This window comes from Procambarus clarkii, chromosome 41 (assembly GCF_040958095.1).
Source record: "Procambarus clarkii isolate CNS0578487 chromosome 41, FALCON_Pclarkii_2.0, whole genome shotgun sequence".
Classification (NCBI taxonomy): Eukaryota; Metazoa; Arthropoda; class Malacostraca; order Decapoda; family Cambaridae; genus Procambarus; species Procambarus clarkii.
In genome coordinates, this window is record NC_091190.1 from 29,361,788 (window position 1) to 29,378,960 (window position 17,173).

Here is a 17,173-nt window from a genome sequence, read left to right on the forward strand (position 1 = left end):
AAATAGTGACTCCACATCCAAAGAGGCTCTTATTCCCGTGGCCCGTGCTCCCCGCAGTAAGTCGACAAATTCCTTAGGAGACTTCAAGCTGAAAGCACAGGGTACGTAAGGAGTCAGCAACCTGTTGAGTCGCTTAGCCAGTCTGTATGTGGGTGTGGGTATCTGGCTGATGATTGGCCGAAGTGGGTTTCCAGGCTTGTGGGTCTTGACATTTCTGTAGGTATACCCAGGTTTGTATTCCCCAACAACTTTTGGCAGGTGGAGTCCGAATTTCTTGGCGTTCACAGTTTCGATCAATCTGTTTACCTTCGTTTTCAATTCGGCTGTAGTGTCCTTCGTTACCCTTTGGAATTTAGTTTGGTTAGAGAGTATGAGGTTCATTTTTGCCAGATATTCGTCTTTCTTAAGAATGACGTATATTGGCGACTTGTCACCTCTCCTGATGACTATCTCCTTGTTCTCACGAAGGCTCTCAGCTGCCGCTTTGAGTTCTGGGGACAGTATGGTGCTTCTGTAGTTACCTCGAATCTTTCCTCCTCCTACAATAAGTTCTGCTTGCAATGGTGTCTTTAGTTGTAATCTTCTTTTGCTTCTCGAGGTCGAATATATCGTCCAATTGGATCTCCAACTCCACTTTCCGGGCCATCTCACTTGGTCTGGACATAACGTGACAGTTTATACCCAGATTTAAGAGAGTAATTTGGTCCTCAGTGAGGTTGATTCCAGCGAGGTTTAAGAAGCCATCTCTGGGTCGTGGAATCGCCATAGATGCTCCTAATAATATTGTCAGTTTCTTGATGATCCTGGTTTCGGTGCTGTGGTGATGTTGATCTGAAAGGATGTCAAGTTGTTGGTCGATGCGAGTTCTGAGGTCTTCGTCGATGTTGCTGTTTCTCCATTGGTTTGTAGCCAGTATACATCAGTTATATATTGGTGAATACTGGCAACAATTTTCATTTATACATGTCTCATTGAATATGACTGCATATTCTGTATTGATTATTTTCTGGTTTAGGGCTTCTATCCCTCTGACTAATGCTCTTGCATCTGGGTTTAACTGTAGGAGGAGTTTCCCAAAAGTCATGTTTGTTCGAGGTGAAGAAAAAGAAATAAATAACTGTATAATGCATTACACTTATTATAATATTTTACACAAGGTTTCGAACCTACATGGTTCATTCTCAAGTGAAGTTACAGTACAGGACAGTATATTATTAGTGGGTCAGGTGAATACAAATGGATCGATAAATGAGGTCATGTGTGGTCAAATAGATTGAGCAATGAGTACACATGTGGTTGTAGAATAAGGCAAAATGGGGAAAAGAGTAGAATAAGGCGAAATAGGATACGAAACACATACAAAGATTAATCAGGTGTAGTGGGCGTGGCATGTTGTGCAGTGTCTTGTATATTGGCATCTTAACGTTCTGGTCTTTTTCTTACTCTCCTGGTGGGTAGAATGAATAATTCCGTAATTTGGGTAGTTATGGTAGGTTGTTCTACTTTTATGTAGATTGCTTCAAGAATTTGTAATCATCTTGCATCTTGGGTACATTATACAATAATAGTTAATAAACCCAAGATGCAAGATGATTACAAATTCTTGCAGCAATCTACATAAAAATAGAACAATCTACCATAACTACCCAAATTACGGAACTATTCATTCTACCCACCAGGAGAGTAAGAAAAAGACCAGAACGTCAAGATGCCAGCATACAAGACACTGCACAACATGGAGGTGTTAAACAGGTGTTAAAACTTGTTCGAACGTTGTACCAACGTCGTAGTTTCGGTGTGTGTTTGGCAGCATGCGTTTTTTTTGAAAAACAGCGCCATCTGTTGCATGTAAGAGCAACACTCAATATACAAAATATGTTATGATTCTATTTCATTGTTCCCGATTGTATTGATAAATTGAATTTTCACAGATTTTGATTTGTTTTCATTTTGATTAAATTGTTTTGTGTGACGTTGCATTGGAATTGAGCTGTGTTGTTTACCATTCCGTTCATTTCGAGAGTATAGCTTATTTGTTTCTTTTTTCATTGTTTTTCATTACGTTTTTTTAGCTGTTCTTATTTTTCAGTGCAATTGGTGGTGAATTTGAGCTGTGTCGATTGATCTGCGTTTCAATATATTTTGTTAGTGTTTTTCGTTTTTGTTTTGAAAACAAGAAAATGGACAACACGTTTATTTCACAGCTGCAAATGTGCAACAGCAATGAATCTACCGGCTACAACGTTAACTGCTTTCTTCACGTTGTTAAAATGATGCGTTTGCGAAAACACTCCTGTATGCGGAAGTGCCTGTACATTACACATAAAATATGAGTAGATAATCATTTGAATGACGCAAACAAGGAGAGCGAGTCGACGGACAACCTGGCAAGTAAACTACGATAGTCAGACTGCACGCGGTGTATCCCAATCAGGATAAATGCTTCATTCTTCGCATGATGTTGGTAAATGTGCCCAGTCCAACGTCTTTCCAGCCATTGAGATTTGTCAACGGCATAACTTATGCCACTTTCCGTAGTGCATGTCAAGCTCTTAATTTATTGGAGAACGACCGACACTGGGCTGTATGAATTAATGACGCGTCCAACACATCACATCCAAATCAATTTCGAGCATTGTTTGCAATCATATTGACCACCTGCTCTCCTTCGTCTCCATCAGAGTTATGGGAGAAATATAAATCGCACATGGCTGAAGATATTATCCGTCTAATATGCAAGGAAAATTCAAATATGAACATAGATTTTACATCACAAATCTACAACGAAACGTTGATAATGACTGAAGATTTGTCCTTAGAAATCGCGAACAAAGTTCTAAATCAATTAGAAATGCCATCACCGAATCGATCTGCTGCTGCATCGTTCGATGTAGAATTGCATCGTGAACAAAATTACAACACGGGTGATCTATTGTCGTATGTGCAGTCAAACATTTCTAAGCTAACACTTGAGCGAAAAGGCATTTGCAATTATATAATTCAAACTGTCAATAACGGGTTTGGAGAAATCTATTTAGATGCGCCAGGAGGAACTGTAAAACCTTCCTAATTAGAATGATTCTGGCAGCATTTCGATTCCAAAATGGCATAACTTTAGCTCTTGCATAGTCCGAAATAGCTGCGACATTGCTACCAGGTGGAAGAACTGCTACTTCGGCTATGAAATTGCCATTGAACATGCAATTCATTGAAACTCCCACGTGCAACATTTCCAAAGCATCTGGCATGAGAAAAGCATTGCCCAAATGTAAACTAATTGTTTAGGAAAATGTACAATGACCCTCAAAAAATCGCTCGAGGCTCTTGATTGATCATTGCAAGATTTGCTTGGAAACATCAGACCATTTGGGAACTCATTAATATTGCTTGAAGGAGACTGCAGACAAACATTACCTGTAATTCCTCGATCGATACCAGCGGACGAAATAAATGTTCACCTGAAATACACTACTTTGTGGCGCCACGTAAAGACGTTAAAATTAACTACAAATATGCGTGTCCAGCTGCAAAACGATCCATCAGCTGAGACAGTCTCACATTAACTTCTGGAAATTGAGAACGGAAACGTGCAGGTTGATCTCAGGACGAATTTCATTGCCTCACAACTTCTGCAATTTAGTGACGTCAAAAGAAGATTTTTTTGAAAAAGTCTTTCCCAATATTCAAACCAATTATATGAATCACGATTGGATGAATGAACGAGCTATTCTTGTAGCCAATAACAAACACGTCAACGAACTTAACAATATTCTTTAGTCTAACATTCAAAGAAAAACAGTCACATACAAGTCCGTCGACACTGTTGAGGAAGCAGATGAAGCGGTTAATTATCCAACATAATTTTTTATTTTACTCGATCTGCCAGGGATACCATCACACGTACGGCAATTTAAAATCGGCGTGCCAATTATCATGTTGCGAAATATCAACCAGCCAAAACTTTGCAACGCCACGCGCCTTGCTTCAAGAACATTAATCAGCAACGTCGTAGAAGCAACAATCTTGAAAGGACCTTTGAAAAGTGAAGATGTCCTCATTCCTCGCATTCCTATGGTTCTAACAGATATGCCATTTTAATTTAAGAGATTGTGATTTCCAATTCGATTGGCGTTTGGAATTACCATCAACAAAGCTCAGGGCCAATCTGTAGAATTGTGCAGTTTATATCTAGACACGGATTGTTTCTCACTTGGACAATTATATGTTACGTGTTCTGGAATCAGCAAAGCAGACAATCTCTTTATCTCCACAGACAATGGAACAAAAAATATTGTATACCCACAAGCATTGTGAAAGTAAACTTATTAGAAATGTGCGCTTTCTCTTTTCTTTCTTTTCCATTTAATCAGATTGAGCCATAGCAACGCGTGCCGGGTACAGCTAGTATATAAATAAAAATGGATATGTTCATTTGTTCAAATCGCTAATCTCCGAAAGTTCTTCACCGATTGCTTTGAAATTTTCACACAATGTTCCATTTGCATCCGGCCAGGTTTCTATATACATACTATATAGATGTCACGTCTGTGACGGTAAAAAAAAAACATGCTTTTTCTGAAAAACTGTATTTTTGATGTGTTTTTCCTGTGAGGGAAATCTTCGAAACCTCTTTACCGATTGCTTTGAAATTTTGACATAACGTTGCATTCGAATAGGCGCGTCTTTTTATATATCTACCATATACATGCCTCACCTGTGACAGGAAAAAACATTATTTTTTTCTTGTTATAAGTATGAATTAGTTTATCTTGTTATAAGTATGAATTAGTTTATCTTGTTATAAGTATGAATTAGTTTATCTTGTTATAAGTATGAATTAGTTTATCTTGTTATAAGTATGAATTAGTTTTCGTTAAATTAAAAAACAGAGGATTTAGACTGAGTGGTGGACTGGCTGACTGACGTACTGGTTGACTGTTCAACTCGCTTTATCTCACCACCTGAGTGACTGAGTGACTGACTATTGTCAAGTAATGGAATGTGTGGTAGCTCTAGACAGACCTTGCATTTGGTAAATGGGAGTGAAATTGCAACACCAGTGAACAGAAAACCTGCCCTGTTTGAGGAAAAGGACAGAGGAGTGATCGGATGAGAAGATTGAAGAATTGACAGGTGATTGACAGCTGGCAGAGGGGAGAGGGTGGAGCAGGCGGAAGAGGGGGAGGGGGGGGGAGGAGGAGAAGGAGCAGGGGAGAGGATGTGGCTGCACGGACCTGAGCTGTGTTGCCAGTTATATTAGTGATCATGAGCTGTGATGTTGTTTGGGTGTGCGGGAGTGAGAGGAACAACAATGAACTGTAAATCAGTGTAGTCACGCCAGGAGAGGAGCCCCCCTGTGGAAGTCCTATCCACCCTCCTACGGTATATTCTTCAAGGTGTGCATATAAAAATTAAAAATCTATGCACAAATTATTTTGAAACTTGGACAAATCATTTGGGGTTTTCACTCGTTCATATAACGGAACTTGCTACCCGACATACACTGAACAATCCTTTTGATATTTAAAAAAAAATAATGTTTGTCAACACTTTGCAACATTACATTAGTTCACCCCTTTGCAATCATCATCATCATCATCATGCAACTTTCATCATCATCTACATATGGATGATATCGTAGGCCGTGCACTATCTGTGCAACATGGTGCACAGGATCATGCGCATGCTCTATGGCATCAATTTCCCTACTCACATGACCACCTGATATCCTTATAACATGCCAGCCTCTTCACAAGACTTCCAGCATGTGATGGGCCAACAACAGACTCCCTCCACCTACAGTATCCACACCACACACCCCCACAACACAGCCCCATCACCTCCACATGAGCCATCATCCTCACCTGGTACCCCTTCACCTTGATGAGGTCTTTTATCCTGTCTGTGAGGAAGAGGAAGTCGTCTCGGGTGTAGTAGCCGAGATCCCCTGTGTGAAGCCAGCCATCAGAGTCAATGCAGGCGGCGGTGGCAGCTGGGTTGTTGACGTAACCCAGCATCATGGTGGGACCTCGTACACACACCTCTCCCTCCACCCCCTCGCCAACCATCTTTCCGCTCTCCACGTCTATTATCTGAACAGCGTTGATGGAGAGGAGCGAAGATGAGGAAGTTTAGTACCTTGCATCAGAGTGTTAAGTTGTTATTACAACATCCTCCAATACATTAGAACAGATTTACATTTTGAGGAAGGCTAGACCAGTCTTCCCTCAGCACGAGATAGACAATGAAAGCAATGACCAATAAAGACCAGTTGAAGCCAGCGACCACTGTGTTTAATCATCGAATAATTGGTAACAATGAAGGAAATAGGATTATGTAAGCGGGAGGAGAATGTATGGCTAGCATATCGGGAATGGAAATGCCAGAATTTCAGAGAAGTCCTTGGATGGAAGAACATGGTAAAGAGAACTTAGAGGAAAAATCAACACCGGACATGATGGACTACACAAAGAAGCTAAAGAAGGACTCATACCATCTCTGAGCGATAAAGGGACCAAGAAGAGCATTAGCCAATGGTTCAACAGACTATGTCTGGAGGTAAAGAAGAGAAGCAATACAGTATGCAGGAAATACAGAAAAGACAACGCAGAAGGAATTCACGATATATATAGGGGCCAAAAATGAGTACACCCAAACTAGGCTAAACATAATTAAAGGAGATAATAATGAGATTGATTAGCAGGTAATGCTTGGAATTTATCAAAAGCTTCCAAGAACTATTCACCCTAAAACCTGATCTGTCGCAAAAGTTACAAGTCCAAACGAAACTGGCAACTTTCACAGAACTGTCTGACAAATGGCTGTGACTTCAAGACAAGTAAAGAAGCAACTGTAGGCACTGGATGTAACAAAAGCTGTAGGACCAAACAAAATATCGCCTTGGATATAAAACAGGCAATGATATTTTATTCCACTTTGTAAAGGCGAAAACTGCTGGCATTTTAACTGCTGGAATATGACAAATGTGATGTCAACTCGCAAGAAAGTAGAAAGACAAGAAGGGTTTACCTACAAGCATCCTGTAGAATTTACTAGCGAGACTCAGCCAGAGTAGATTATTAGAAGATTCAGCATGATATTGACTCTTATCCTGATCCAGCATGTTACTGACTGTCTGTTACACTGATCCAGCATGATCTAGAACCTGCTGGACTCTCACCTTGTACTCTCCTAGTTGTACTTGCTGGGGTTTAGCTTTAGCTCTTCGGTCCCCCCTTTCAACAGTCACTGAACTGGTGTATCTATTGTGTCTGGAACCTATTGAACTCAATCATATCTACATTTGAAACTATGTATGGAGTCTGCCTCCACCACATCACTACTTACTGCATAAGTGGTATACAAGGTCCTGAACAATTCCTTACACAAGTTTGTAAAAGCTGTTCTTATGTTGGCGAATCTAGAATATGCCGCTGATGACACTTGTGTAACATTGACACTGACACTGTGCGAAAATGGTCTGTCTTGACACTGTCTCCGATGAACATTGACCCTGCATGATACTGCCTTTTGTTATACTGACCTGTTGTTCTACTGACCAGTTGTTCTACTGACCAGTTGTTCTACTGACCAGTTGTTCTACTGACCTGTTGTTCTACTGACCTGTTGTTCTACTGACCTGTTGTTCTACTGACCTGTTGTTCTACTGACCTGTTGTTCTACTGACCTGTTGTTCTACTGACCTGTTGTTCTACTGACCTGTTGTTCTACTGACCTGTTGTTCTACTGACCTGTTGTTCTAATGAACTGTTCTACTGACCAGTTGTTATACTGACCTGTTGTACTACTGACCAGTTGTTATACTGACCTGTTGTTGACCCTTAGGCCAATGACCACTCATGACACTGACCTTGACCTGCATGTAGGGCATGACACGACCTACAGAGCCTGGGGAGAAGCCATATATAGGGTCGTTGGTGGCGATGTTGACCGCCTCAGTCATGCCGTAGCCAGAGGACAAGGATTTCCCTGTCTGAGGAGAGAGAATATGACTGAGGTCATTACTGGCGGTTGGTCAGTAAGCGTTATATTTGGTGTACGTGTCCTCTCTAGTCAGTGTACGTGTCCTCTCTAGTCAGTGTACGTGTCCTCTCTAGTCAGTGTTCGTGTCCTCTCCAGTCAGTGTTCGTGTCCTCTCCAGTCAGTGTTCGTGTCCTCTCCAGTCAGTGTTCGTGTCCTCTCCAGCTAGTGTTCGTGTCCTCTCCAGCCTGTGTACGTGTCCTCTCCAGCCTGTGTACGTGTCCTCTCAAGCCAGTGTACGTGTCCTCTCCAGCCACTGTTCATGTCCTCTCCAGTCAGTGTACGTGTCCTCTCCAGTCAGTGTTCGTGTCCTCTCCAGTCAGCGTTCGTGTCCTCTCCAGCCAGTGTTCATGTCCTCTCCAGCCAGTGTTCGTGTCCTCTCCAACCAGTGTTCGTGTCCTCTCCAGCCACTGTTCATGTCCTCTCCAGTCAGTGTACGTGTCCTCTCCAGTCAGTGTTCGTGTCCTCTCCAGTCAGCGTTCGTGTCCTCTCCAGCCAGTGTTAGTGTCCTCTCCAGCCACTGTTCGTGTCCTCTCCAGTCAGTGTTCGTGTCCTCTCCAGTCAGTGTTCGTGTCTTCTCCAGCCTGTGTACGTGTCCTCTCAAGCCAGTGTACATGTCCTCTCCAGCCACTGTTCATGTCCTCTCCAGTCAGTGTACGTGTCCTCTCCAGTCAGTGTTCGTGTCCTCTCCAGTCAGTGTTCGTGTCCTCTCCAGTCAGTGTTCGTGTCCTCTCCAGTCAGCGTTCGTGTCCTCTCCAGCCAGTGTACGTGTCCTCTCCAGTCAGTGTTCGTGTCCTCTCCAGTCAGTGTTCGTGTCCTCTCCAGTCAGCGTTCGTGTCCTCTCCAGTCAGTGTTCGTGTCCTCTCCAGTCAGTGTTCGTGTCCTCTCCAGTCAGTGTTCGTGTCCTCTCCAGTCAGTGTACGTGTCCTCTCCAGCTAGTGTTCGTGTCCTCTCCAGCCAGTGTACGTGTTCTCTCTAGCCACTGTTAGTGTCCTCTCCAGTCAGCGTTCGTGTCCTCTCCAGCCACTGTTCGTGTCCTCTCCAGCCACTGTTCGTGTCCTCTCCCGCCACTGTTAGTGTCCTCTCCAGCCAGTGTACGTGTTCTCTCCAGCCACTGTTCATGTCCTCTCCAGTCAGTGTACGTGTCCTCTCCAGTCAGCGTTCGTGTCCTCTCCAGCCACTGTTCGTGTCCTCTCCAGCCAGTGTTCGTGTCCTCTCCAGCCACTGTTCGTGTCCTCTCAAGCCAGTGTACGTGTCCTCTCCAGCCACTGTTCGTGTCCTCTCCAGTCAGCGTTCGTGTCCTCTCCAGCCAGTGTTCGTGTCCTCTCCAGTCAGCGTTCGTGTCCTCTCCAGCCAGTGTTCGTGTCCTCTCCAGAAACTGTTCGTGTCCTCTTCACCCACTGTACGTGTCCTCTCCAGCCAGTGTTCGTGTCCTCTCCACCCAGTCTTCGTGTCCCCTCCACCCAGTCTTCGTGTCCTCTCCACCCAGTCTTAGTGTCCTCTCCAGCCAGTGTTCGTGTCCTCTCCAGCCAGTGTTCGTGTCCTCTCCAGCCAGTGTTCGTGTCCTCTCCAGCCACTGTTCGTGTCCTCTCCAGCCACTGTTCGTGTCCTCTCCAGTCAGCGTTCGTGTCCTCTCCAGCCAGTGTTCGTGTCCTCTCCAGCCAGTGTACGTGTCCTCTCTAGCCAGAGTACGTGTCCTCTCAAGCCAGTGTACGTGTCCTCTCCAGCCACTGTTCGTGTCCTCTCCAGCCAGTGTTCGTGTCCTCTCCAGCCAGTGTACGTGTCCTCTCTAGCCAGAGTACGTGTCCTCTCAAGCCAGTGTACGTGTCCTCTCCAGCCACTGTTCGTGACCTCTCCAGCCAATGTTCGTGTCCTCTCCAGTCAGTGTACGTGTCCTCTCCAGCCAGTGTACGTGTTCTCTCCAGGCAGTGTTCATGTCCTCTCCAGCCACTGTACGTGTCCTCTCCAGCTAGTGTACGTGTCCTCTCCAGCTAGTGTACGTGTCCTCTCCAGCTAGTGTACGTGTCCTTTCCAGCCAGTGTACGTGTCCTCTCCAGGCAGTGTTCGTGTCCTCTCCAGCCACTGTACGTGTCCTCTCCAGTCACTGTACGTGTCCTCTCCAGCCACTGTTCGTGTTCTCTCCAGCCAGTGTACGTGTCCTCTCCAGCCACTGTTCGTGTCCTCTCCAGCCACTGTTCGTGTCCTCTCCAGCCAGTGTTCGTGTCCTTTCCAGCCACTGTTCGTGTCCTCTCCAGCCACTGTTCGTGTCCTCTCCAGCCAGTGTTCGTGTCCTCTCCAGCCAGTGTTCGTGTCCTCTCCAGCCAGTGTTCGTGTCCTCTCCAGCCAGTGTTCGTGTCCTCTCCAGCCAGTGTTCGTGTCCTCTCCAGCCAGTGTTCGTGTCCTCTCCAGCCAGTGTTCGTGTCCTCTCCAGCCAGTGTACGTGTCCTCTCCAGCTACTGATCGTGTCCTCTCCAGCCACTGTACGTGTCCTCTCTAGCCACTGTTCGTGTCCTCTTCACCCACTGTACGTGTCCTCTCCAGCCACTGTTCGTGTCCTCTCCAGCCAGTGTTCGTGTCCTCTCCACCCAGTCTTCGTGTCCTCTCCAGCCAGTGTTCGTGTCCTCTCCACCCAGTCTTCGTGTCCTCTCCACCCAGTCTTCGTGTCCTCTCCAGCCAGTGTTCGTGTCCTCTCCAGCCAGTGTTCGTGTCCTCTCCAGCCAGTGTTCGTGTCCTCTCCAGCCAGTGTTCGTGTCCTCTCCAGCCAGTGTTCGTGTCCTCTCCAGCCACTGTTCGTGTCCTCTCCAGTCAGCGTTCGTGTCCTCTCCAGCCACTGTTCGTGTCCTCTCCAGCCAGTGTTCGTGTCCTCTCCAGCCAGTGTACGTGTCCTCTCTAGCCAGAGTACGTGTCCTCTCAAGCCAGTGTACGTGTCCTCTCCAGCCACTGTTCGTGTCCTCTCCAGCCAGTGTTCGTGTCCTCTCCAGCCAGTGTACGTGTCCTCTCTAGCCAGAGTACGTGTCCTCTCAAGCAAGTGTACGTGTCCTCTCCAGCCACTGTTCGTGACCTCTCCAGCCAATGTTCGTGTCCTCTCCAGTCAGTGTACGTGTCCTCTCCAGCCAGTGTACGTGTTCTCTCCAGGCAGTGTTCATGTCCTCTCCAGCCACTGTACGTGTCCTCTCCAGCTAGTGTACGTGTCCTCTCCAGCTAGTGTACGTGTCCTCTCCAGCTAGTGTACGTGTCCTTTCCAGCCAGTGTACGTGTCCTCTCCAGGCAGTGTTCGTGTCCTCTCCAGCCACTGTACGTGTCCTCTCCAGTCACTGTACGTGTCCTCTTCAGCCAGTGTACGTGTCCTCTCCAGCCACTGTTCGTGTCCTCTCCAGCCAGTGTTCGTGTCCTCTCCAGCCAGTGTTCGTGTCCTCTCCAGCCAGTGTTCGTGTCCTCTCCAGCCAGTGTTTGTGTTCTCTCCAGCCAGTGTTCGTGTCCTCTCCAGCCAGTGTTCGTGTCCTCTCCAGCCAGTGTTCGTGTCCTCTCCAGCCAGTGTTCGTGTCCTCTCCAGCCAGTGTTCGTGTCCTCTCCAGCTACTGTACGTGTCCTCTCTAGCCACTGTACGTGTCCTCTCCAGCCAGTGTACGTGTCCTCTCCAGCTACTGATCGTGTTATCTCCAGCCACTGTACGTGTCCTCTCTAACCACTGTTCGTGTCCTCTCCAGCCAGTGTACGTGTCCTCTCCAGCCAGTGTACGTGTCGTCTCCAGCCAGTGTTCGTGTCCTCTCCAGCCAGTGTACGTGTCGTCTCCAGCCAGTGTTCGTGTCCTCTCCAGCCACTGTACGTGTCCTCTCTAGCCACTGTTCGTGTCCTCTCCAGCCAGTGTACGTGTCCTCTCCAGCCAGAGTACGTGTCGTCTCCAGCCAGTGTACGTGTCCTCTCCAGCCAGTGTTCGTGTCCTCTCCTGCTACTGTACGTGTCCTCTCTAGCCACTGTACGTGTCCTACGTGTCCTCTCCAGCCACTGTTCGTGTCCTCTCCAGCCAGTGTACGTGTCCTCTCCAGCCAGTGTACGTGTCCTCTCCAGCCAGTGTTCGTGTCCTTTCCAACCAGTGTACGTGTCCTTTCCAGCCACTGTTCGTGTCCTGTCCAGTCAGCGTTCGTGTCCTCTCCAGCCAGTGTTCGTGTCCTCTCCAGCCACTGTTCGTGTCCTCTCCAGCCAGTGTTCGTGTCCTCTCCAGCCAGTGTTCGTGTCCTCTCCAGCCACTGTTCGTGTCCTCTCCAGCCACTGTTCGTGTCCTCTCCAGCCACTGTTCGTGTCCTCTCCAGCCACTGTTCGTGTCCTCTTCACCCACTGTACGTGTCCTCTCCAGCCACTGTTCGTGTCCTCTCCAGCCAGTGTTCGTGTCCTCTCCACCCAGTCTTCGTGTCCTCTCCAGCCAGTGTTCGTGTCCTCTCCTCCCAGTCTTCGTGTCCTCTCCACCCAGTCTTCGTGTCCTCTCAACCCAGTGTTCGTGTCCTCTCCAGCCAGTGTTCGTGTCCTCTCAAGCCAGTGTTCGTGTCCTCTCAAGCCAGTGTACGTGTCCTCTCTAGCCAGAGTACGTGTCCTCTCAAGCCAGTGTACGTGTCCTCTCCAGCCACTGTTCGTGTCCTCTCCAGCCAGTGTTCGTGTCCTCTCCAGCCAGTGTACGTGTCCTCTCTAGCCAGAGTACGTGTCCTCTCAAGCCAGTGTACGTGTCCTCTCCAGCCACTGTTCGTGACCTCTCCAGCCAATGTTCGTGTCCTCTCCAGTCAGTGTACGTGTCCTCTCCAGCCAGTGTACGTATTCTCTCCAGGCAGTGTTCATGTCCTCTCCAGCCACTGTACGTGTCCTCTCCAGCTAGTGTACGTGTCCTCTCCAGCTAGTGTACGTGTCCTCTCCAGCTAGTGTACGTGTCCTTTCCAGCCAGTGTACGTGTCCTCTCCAGGCAGTGTTCGTGTCCTCTCCAGCCACTGTACGTGTCCTCTCCAGTCACTGTACGTGTCCTCTCCAGCCACTGTTCGTGTTCTCTCCAGCCAGTGTACGTGTCCTCTCCAGCCACTGTTCGTGTCCTCTCCAGCCACTGTTCGTGTCCTCTCCAGCCAGTGTTCGTGTCCTCTCCAGCCACTGTTCGTGTCCTCTCCAGCCAGTGTTCGTGTCCTCTCCAGCCAGTGTTCGTGTCCTCTCCAGCCAGTGTTCGTGTCCTCTCCAGCCAGTGTTCGTGTCCTCTCCAGCCAGTGTTCGTGTCCTCTCCAGCCAGAGTACGTGTCCTCTCCAGCCAGTGTATGTGTCCTCTCCAGCTACTGATCGTGTCCTCTCCAGCCACTGTACGTGTCCTCTCTAGCCACTGTTCGTGTCCTCTTCACCCACTGTACGTGTCCTCTCCAGCCACTGTTCGTGTCCTCTCCAGCCAGTGTTCGTATCCTCTCCACCCAGTCTTCGTGTCCTCTCCACCCAGTCTTCGTGTCCTCTCCAGCCAGTGTTCGTGTCCTCTCCAGCCAGTGTTCGTGTCCTCTCCAGCCAGTGTTCGTGTCCTCTCCAGCCACTGTTCGTGTCCTCTCCAGCCACTGTTCGTGTCCTCTCCAGTCAGCGTTCGTGTCCTCTCCAGCCACTGTTCGTGTCCTCTCCAGCCAGTGTTCGTGTCCTCTCCAGCCAGTGTACGTGTCCTCTCTAGCCAGAGTACGTGTCCTCTCAAGCCAGTGTATGTGTCCTCTCCAGCCACTGTTCGTGTCCTCTCCAGCCAGTGTTCGTGTCCTCTCCAGCCAGTGTACGTGTCCTCTCTAGCCAGAGTACGTGTCCTCTCAAGCCAGTGTACATGTCCTCTCCAGCCACTGTTCGTGACCTCTCCAGCCAATGTTCGTGTCCTCTCCAGTCAGTGTACGTGTCCTCTCCAGCCAGTGTACGTGTTCTCTCCAGGCAGTGTTCATGTCCTCTCCAGCCACTGTACGTGTCCTCTCCAGCTAGTGTACGTGTCCTCTCCAGCTAGTGTACGTGTCCTCTCCAGCTAGTGTACGTGTCCTTTCCAGCCAGTGTACGTGTCCTCTCCAGGCAGTGTTCGTGTCCTCTCCAGCCACTGTTCGTGTTCTCTCCAGCCAGTGTTCGTGTCCTCTCCAGCCAGTGTTCGTGTCCTCTCCAGCCAATGTTCGTGTCCTCTCCAGTCAGCGTTCGTGTCCTCTCCAGCCACTGTTCGTGTCCTCTCCAGCCAGTGTACGTGTCCTCTCTAGCCAGAGTACGTGTCCTCTCAAGCCAGTGTACGTGTCCTCTCCAGCCACTGTTCGTGTCCTCTCCAGCCAGTGTTCGTGTCCTCTCCAGCCAGTGTACGTGTCCTCTCTAGCCAGAGTACGTGTCCTCTCAAGCCAGTGTACGTGTCCTCTCCAGCCACTGTTCGTGACCTCTCCAGCCAATGTTCGTGTCCTCTCCAGTCAGTGTACGTGTCCTCTCCAGCCAGTGTACGTGTTCTCTCCAGGCAGTGTTCATGTCCTCTCCAGCCACTGTACGTGTCCTCTCCAGCTAGTGTACGTGTCCTCTCCAGCTAGTGTACGTGTCCTCTCCAGCTAGTGTACGTGTCCTTTCCAGCCAGTGTACGTGTCCTCTCCAGGCAGTGTTCGTGTCCTCTCCAGCCACTGTACGTGTCCTCTCCAGTCACTGTACGTGTCCTCTCCAGCCACTGTTCGTGTTCTCTCCAGCCAGTGTACGTGTCCTCTCCAGCCACTGTTCGTGTCCTCTCCAGCCACTGTTCGTGTCCTCTCCAGCCAGTGTTCGTGTCCTCTCCACCCAGTCTTCGTGTCCTCTCCAGCCAGTGTTCGTGTCCTCTCCAGCCAGTGTTCGTGTCCTCTACAGCCAGTGTTCGTGTCCTCTCCAGCCACTGTTCGTGTCCTCTCCAGCCACTGTTCGTGTCCTCTCCAGTCAGCGTTCGTGTCCTCTCCAGCCACTGTTCGTGTCCTCTCCAGCCAGTGTTCGTGTCCTCTCCAGCCAGTGTACGTGTCCTCTCTAGCCAGAGTACGTGTCCTCTCAAGCCAGTGTACGTGTCCTCTCCAGCCACTGTTCGTGTCCTCTCCAGCCAGTGTTCGTGTCCTCTCCAGCCAGTGTTCGTGTCCTCTCCAGCCAGTGTACGTGTCCTCTCTAGCCAGAGTACGTGTCCTCTCAAGCCAGTGTACGTGTCCTCTCCAGCCACTGTTCGTGACCTCTCCAGCCAATGTTCGTGTCCTCTCCAGTCAGTGTACGTGTCCTCTCCAGCCAGTGTACGTGTTCTCTCCAGGCAGTGTTCATGTCCTCTCCAGCCACTGTACGTGTCCTCTCCAGCTAGTGTACGTGTCCTCTCCAGCTAGTGTACGTGTCCTCTCCAGCTAGTGTACGTGTCCTTTCCAGCCAGTGTACGTGTCCTCTCCAGGCAGTGTTCGTGTCCTCTCCAGCCACTGTACGTGTCCTCTCCAGTCACTGTACGTGTCCTCTCCAGCCACAGTTCGTGTTCTCTCCAGGCAGTGTACGTGTCCTCTTCAGCCACTGTTCGTGTCCTCTCCAGCCACTGTTCGTGTCCTCTCCAGCCAGTGTTCGTGTCCTCTCCAGCCAGTGTTCGTGTCCTCTCCAGCCAGTGTTCGTGTCCTCTCCAGCCAGTGTTCGTGTCCTCTCCAGCCAGTGTTTGTGTCCTCTCCAGCCAGTGTTCGTGTCCTCTCCAGCCAGTGTTCGTGTCCTCTCCAGCCAGTGTTCGTGTCCTCTCCGGCCAGTGTTCGTGTCCTCTCCGGCCAGTGTTCGTGTCCTCTCCAGCCAGTGTTCGTGTCCTCTCCAGCCAGTGTTCGTGTCCTCTCCAGCCAGAGTACGTGTCCTCTCCAGCCAGTGTACGTGTCCTCTCCAGCTACTGATCGTGTCCTCTCCAGCCACTGTACGTGTCCTCTCTAGCCACTGTTCGTGTCCTCTCCAGCCAGTGTACGTGTCCTCTCCAGCCAGTGTACGTGTCGTCTCCAGCCAGTGTTCGTGTCCTCTCCAGCCACTGTACGTGTCCTCTCTAGCCACTGTTCGTGTCCTCTCCAGTAAGTGTACGTGTCCTCTCCAGCCAGAGTACGTGTCGTCTCCAGCCAGTGTACGTGTCCTCTCCAGCCAGTGTTCGTGTCCTCTCCAGCTACTGTACGTGTCCTCTCTAGCCACTGTACGTGTCCTCTCCAGCCAGTGTACGTGTCCTCTCCAGCCACTGTTCGTGTCCTCTCCAGCCACTGTTCGTGTCCTCTCCAGCCACTGTTCATGTCTTCTCCAGCCACTGTTCATGTCTTCTCCAGCCACTGTTCGTGTCCTCTCCAGCCACTGTTCGTGTCCTCTCCAGCCACTGTTCATGTCTTCTCCAGCCAGTGTACGTGTCCTCTCCAGCCAGTGTACGTGTTCTCTCCAGCCAGTATACGTGTCCTCTCCAGCTAGTGTACGTGTCCTTTCCAGCTAGTGTACGTGTCCTCTCCAGCTAGTGTAGGTGTTCTCTCCAGCCAGTGTACGTGTCTTCGCCAGCCACTGTTCGCGTCCTCTCCAGCCAGTGTTCGTGTACTCTCCAGCCAGTGTTCGTGTCCTCTCCAGCCAGTGTTCGTGTCCTCTCCAGCCACTGTTCGTGTCCTCTCCGGCCAGTGTTCGTGTCCTCTCCAGCCAGTGTACGTGTCTTCGCCAGCCACTGTACGCGTCCTCGCCAGCCACTGTTCGTGTCCTCTCCGGCCAGTGTTCGTGTCCTCTCCAGCCAGTGTACGTGTCCTCTCCAGCTAGTGTACGTGTTCTCTCCAGCCAGTGTACGTGTCTTCTCCAGCCACTGTACGGGTCCTCTCCAGCCACTGTACGTGTCCTCTCCAGCCACTGTTCGTGTCCTCTCCAGCCAGTGTACGTGTCCTCTTCAGCTAGTGTACGTGTTCTCTCCAGTCAGTGTACGTGTTCTCTCCAGCCAGTGTACGTGTCTTCTCCAGCCACTGTACGTGTCCTCTCCAGCCACTGTACGTGTCCTCTCCAGCCACTGTTCGTGTCCTCTCCAGCCAGTGTACGTGTCCTCTCCAGCCAGTGTTCGTGTCCTCTCCAGCCAGTGTTCGTGTCCTCTCCAGCCAGTGTTCGTGTCCTCTCCAGCCAGTGTTCGTGTCCTCTCCAGTCAATGTTCGTGTCCTCTCCAGCCAGT

At 49.3% G+C, this 17,173-nt stretch overlaps 1 protein-coding gene across 1 annotated transcript in view; it reads right to left on the reverse strand.

The window, feature by feature from the left end:
- Positions 1-968: 968 nt before the first annotated feature.
- The window catches only part of LOC123761007 (uncharacterized), a 304,005-nt gene continuing 287,800 nt past the window's right edge, over positions 969-17,173 (reverse strand). The window contains exons 8-10 of the mRNA XM_069339269.1: positions 7,871-7,993; positions 5,801-6,092; positions 969-1,117 (exon numbers count right to left, since the gene is read on the reverse strand). Coding sequence (XP_069195370.1) covers positions 969-1,117; positions 5,801-6,092; positions 7,871-7,993 — 564 coding nt within the window. The remainder of the gene's footprint in view (positions 1,118-5,800; positions 6,093-7,870; positions 7,994-17,173) is intronic.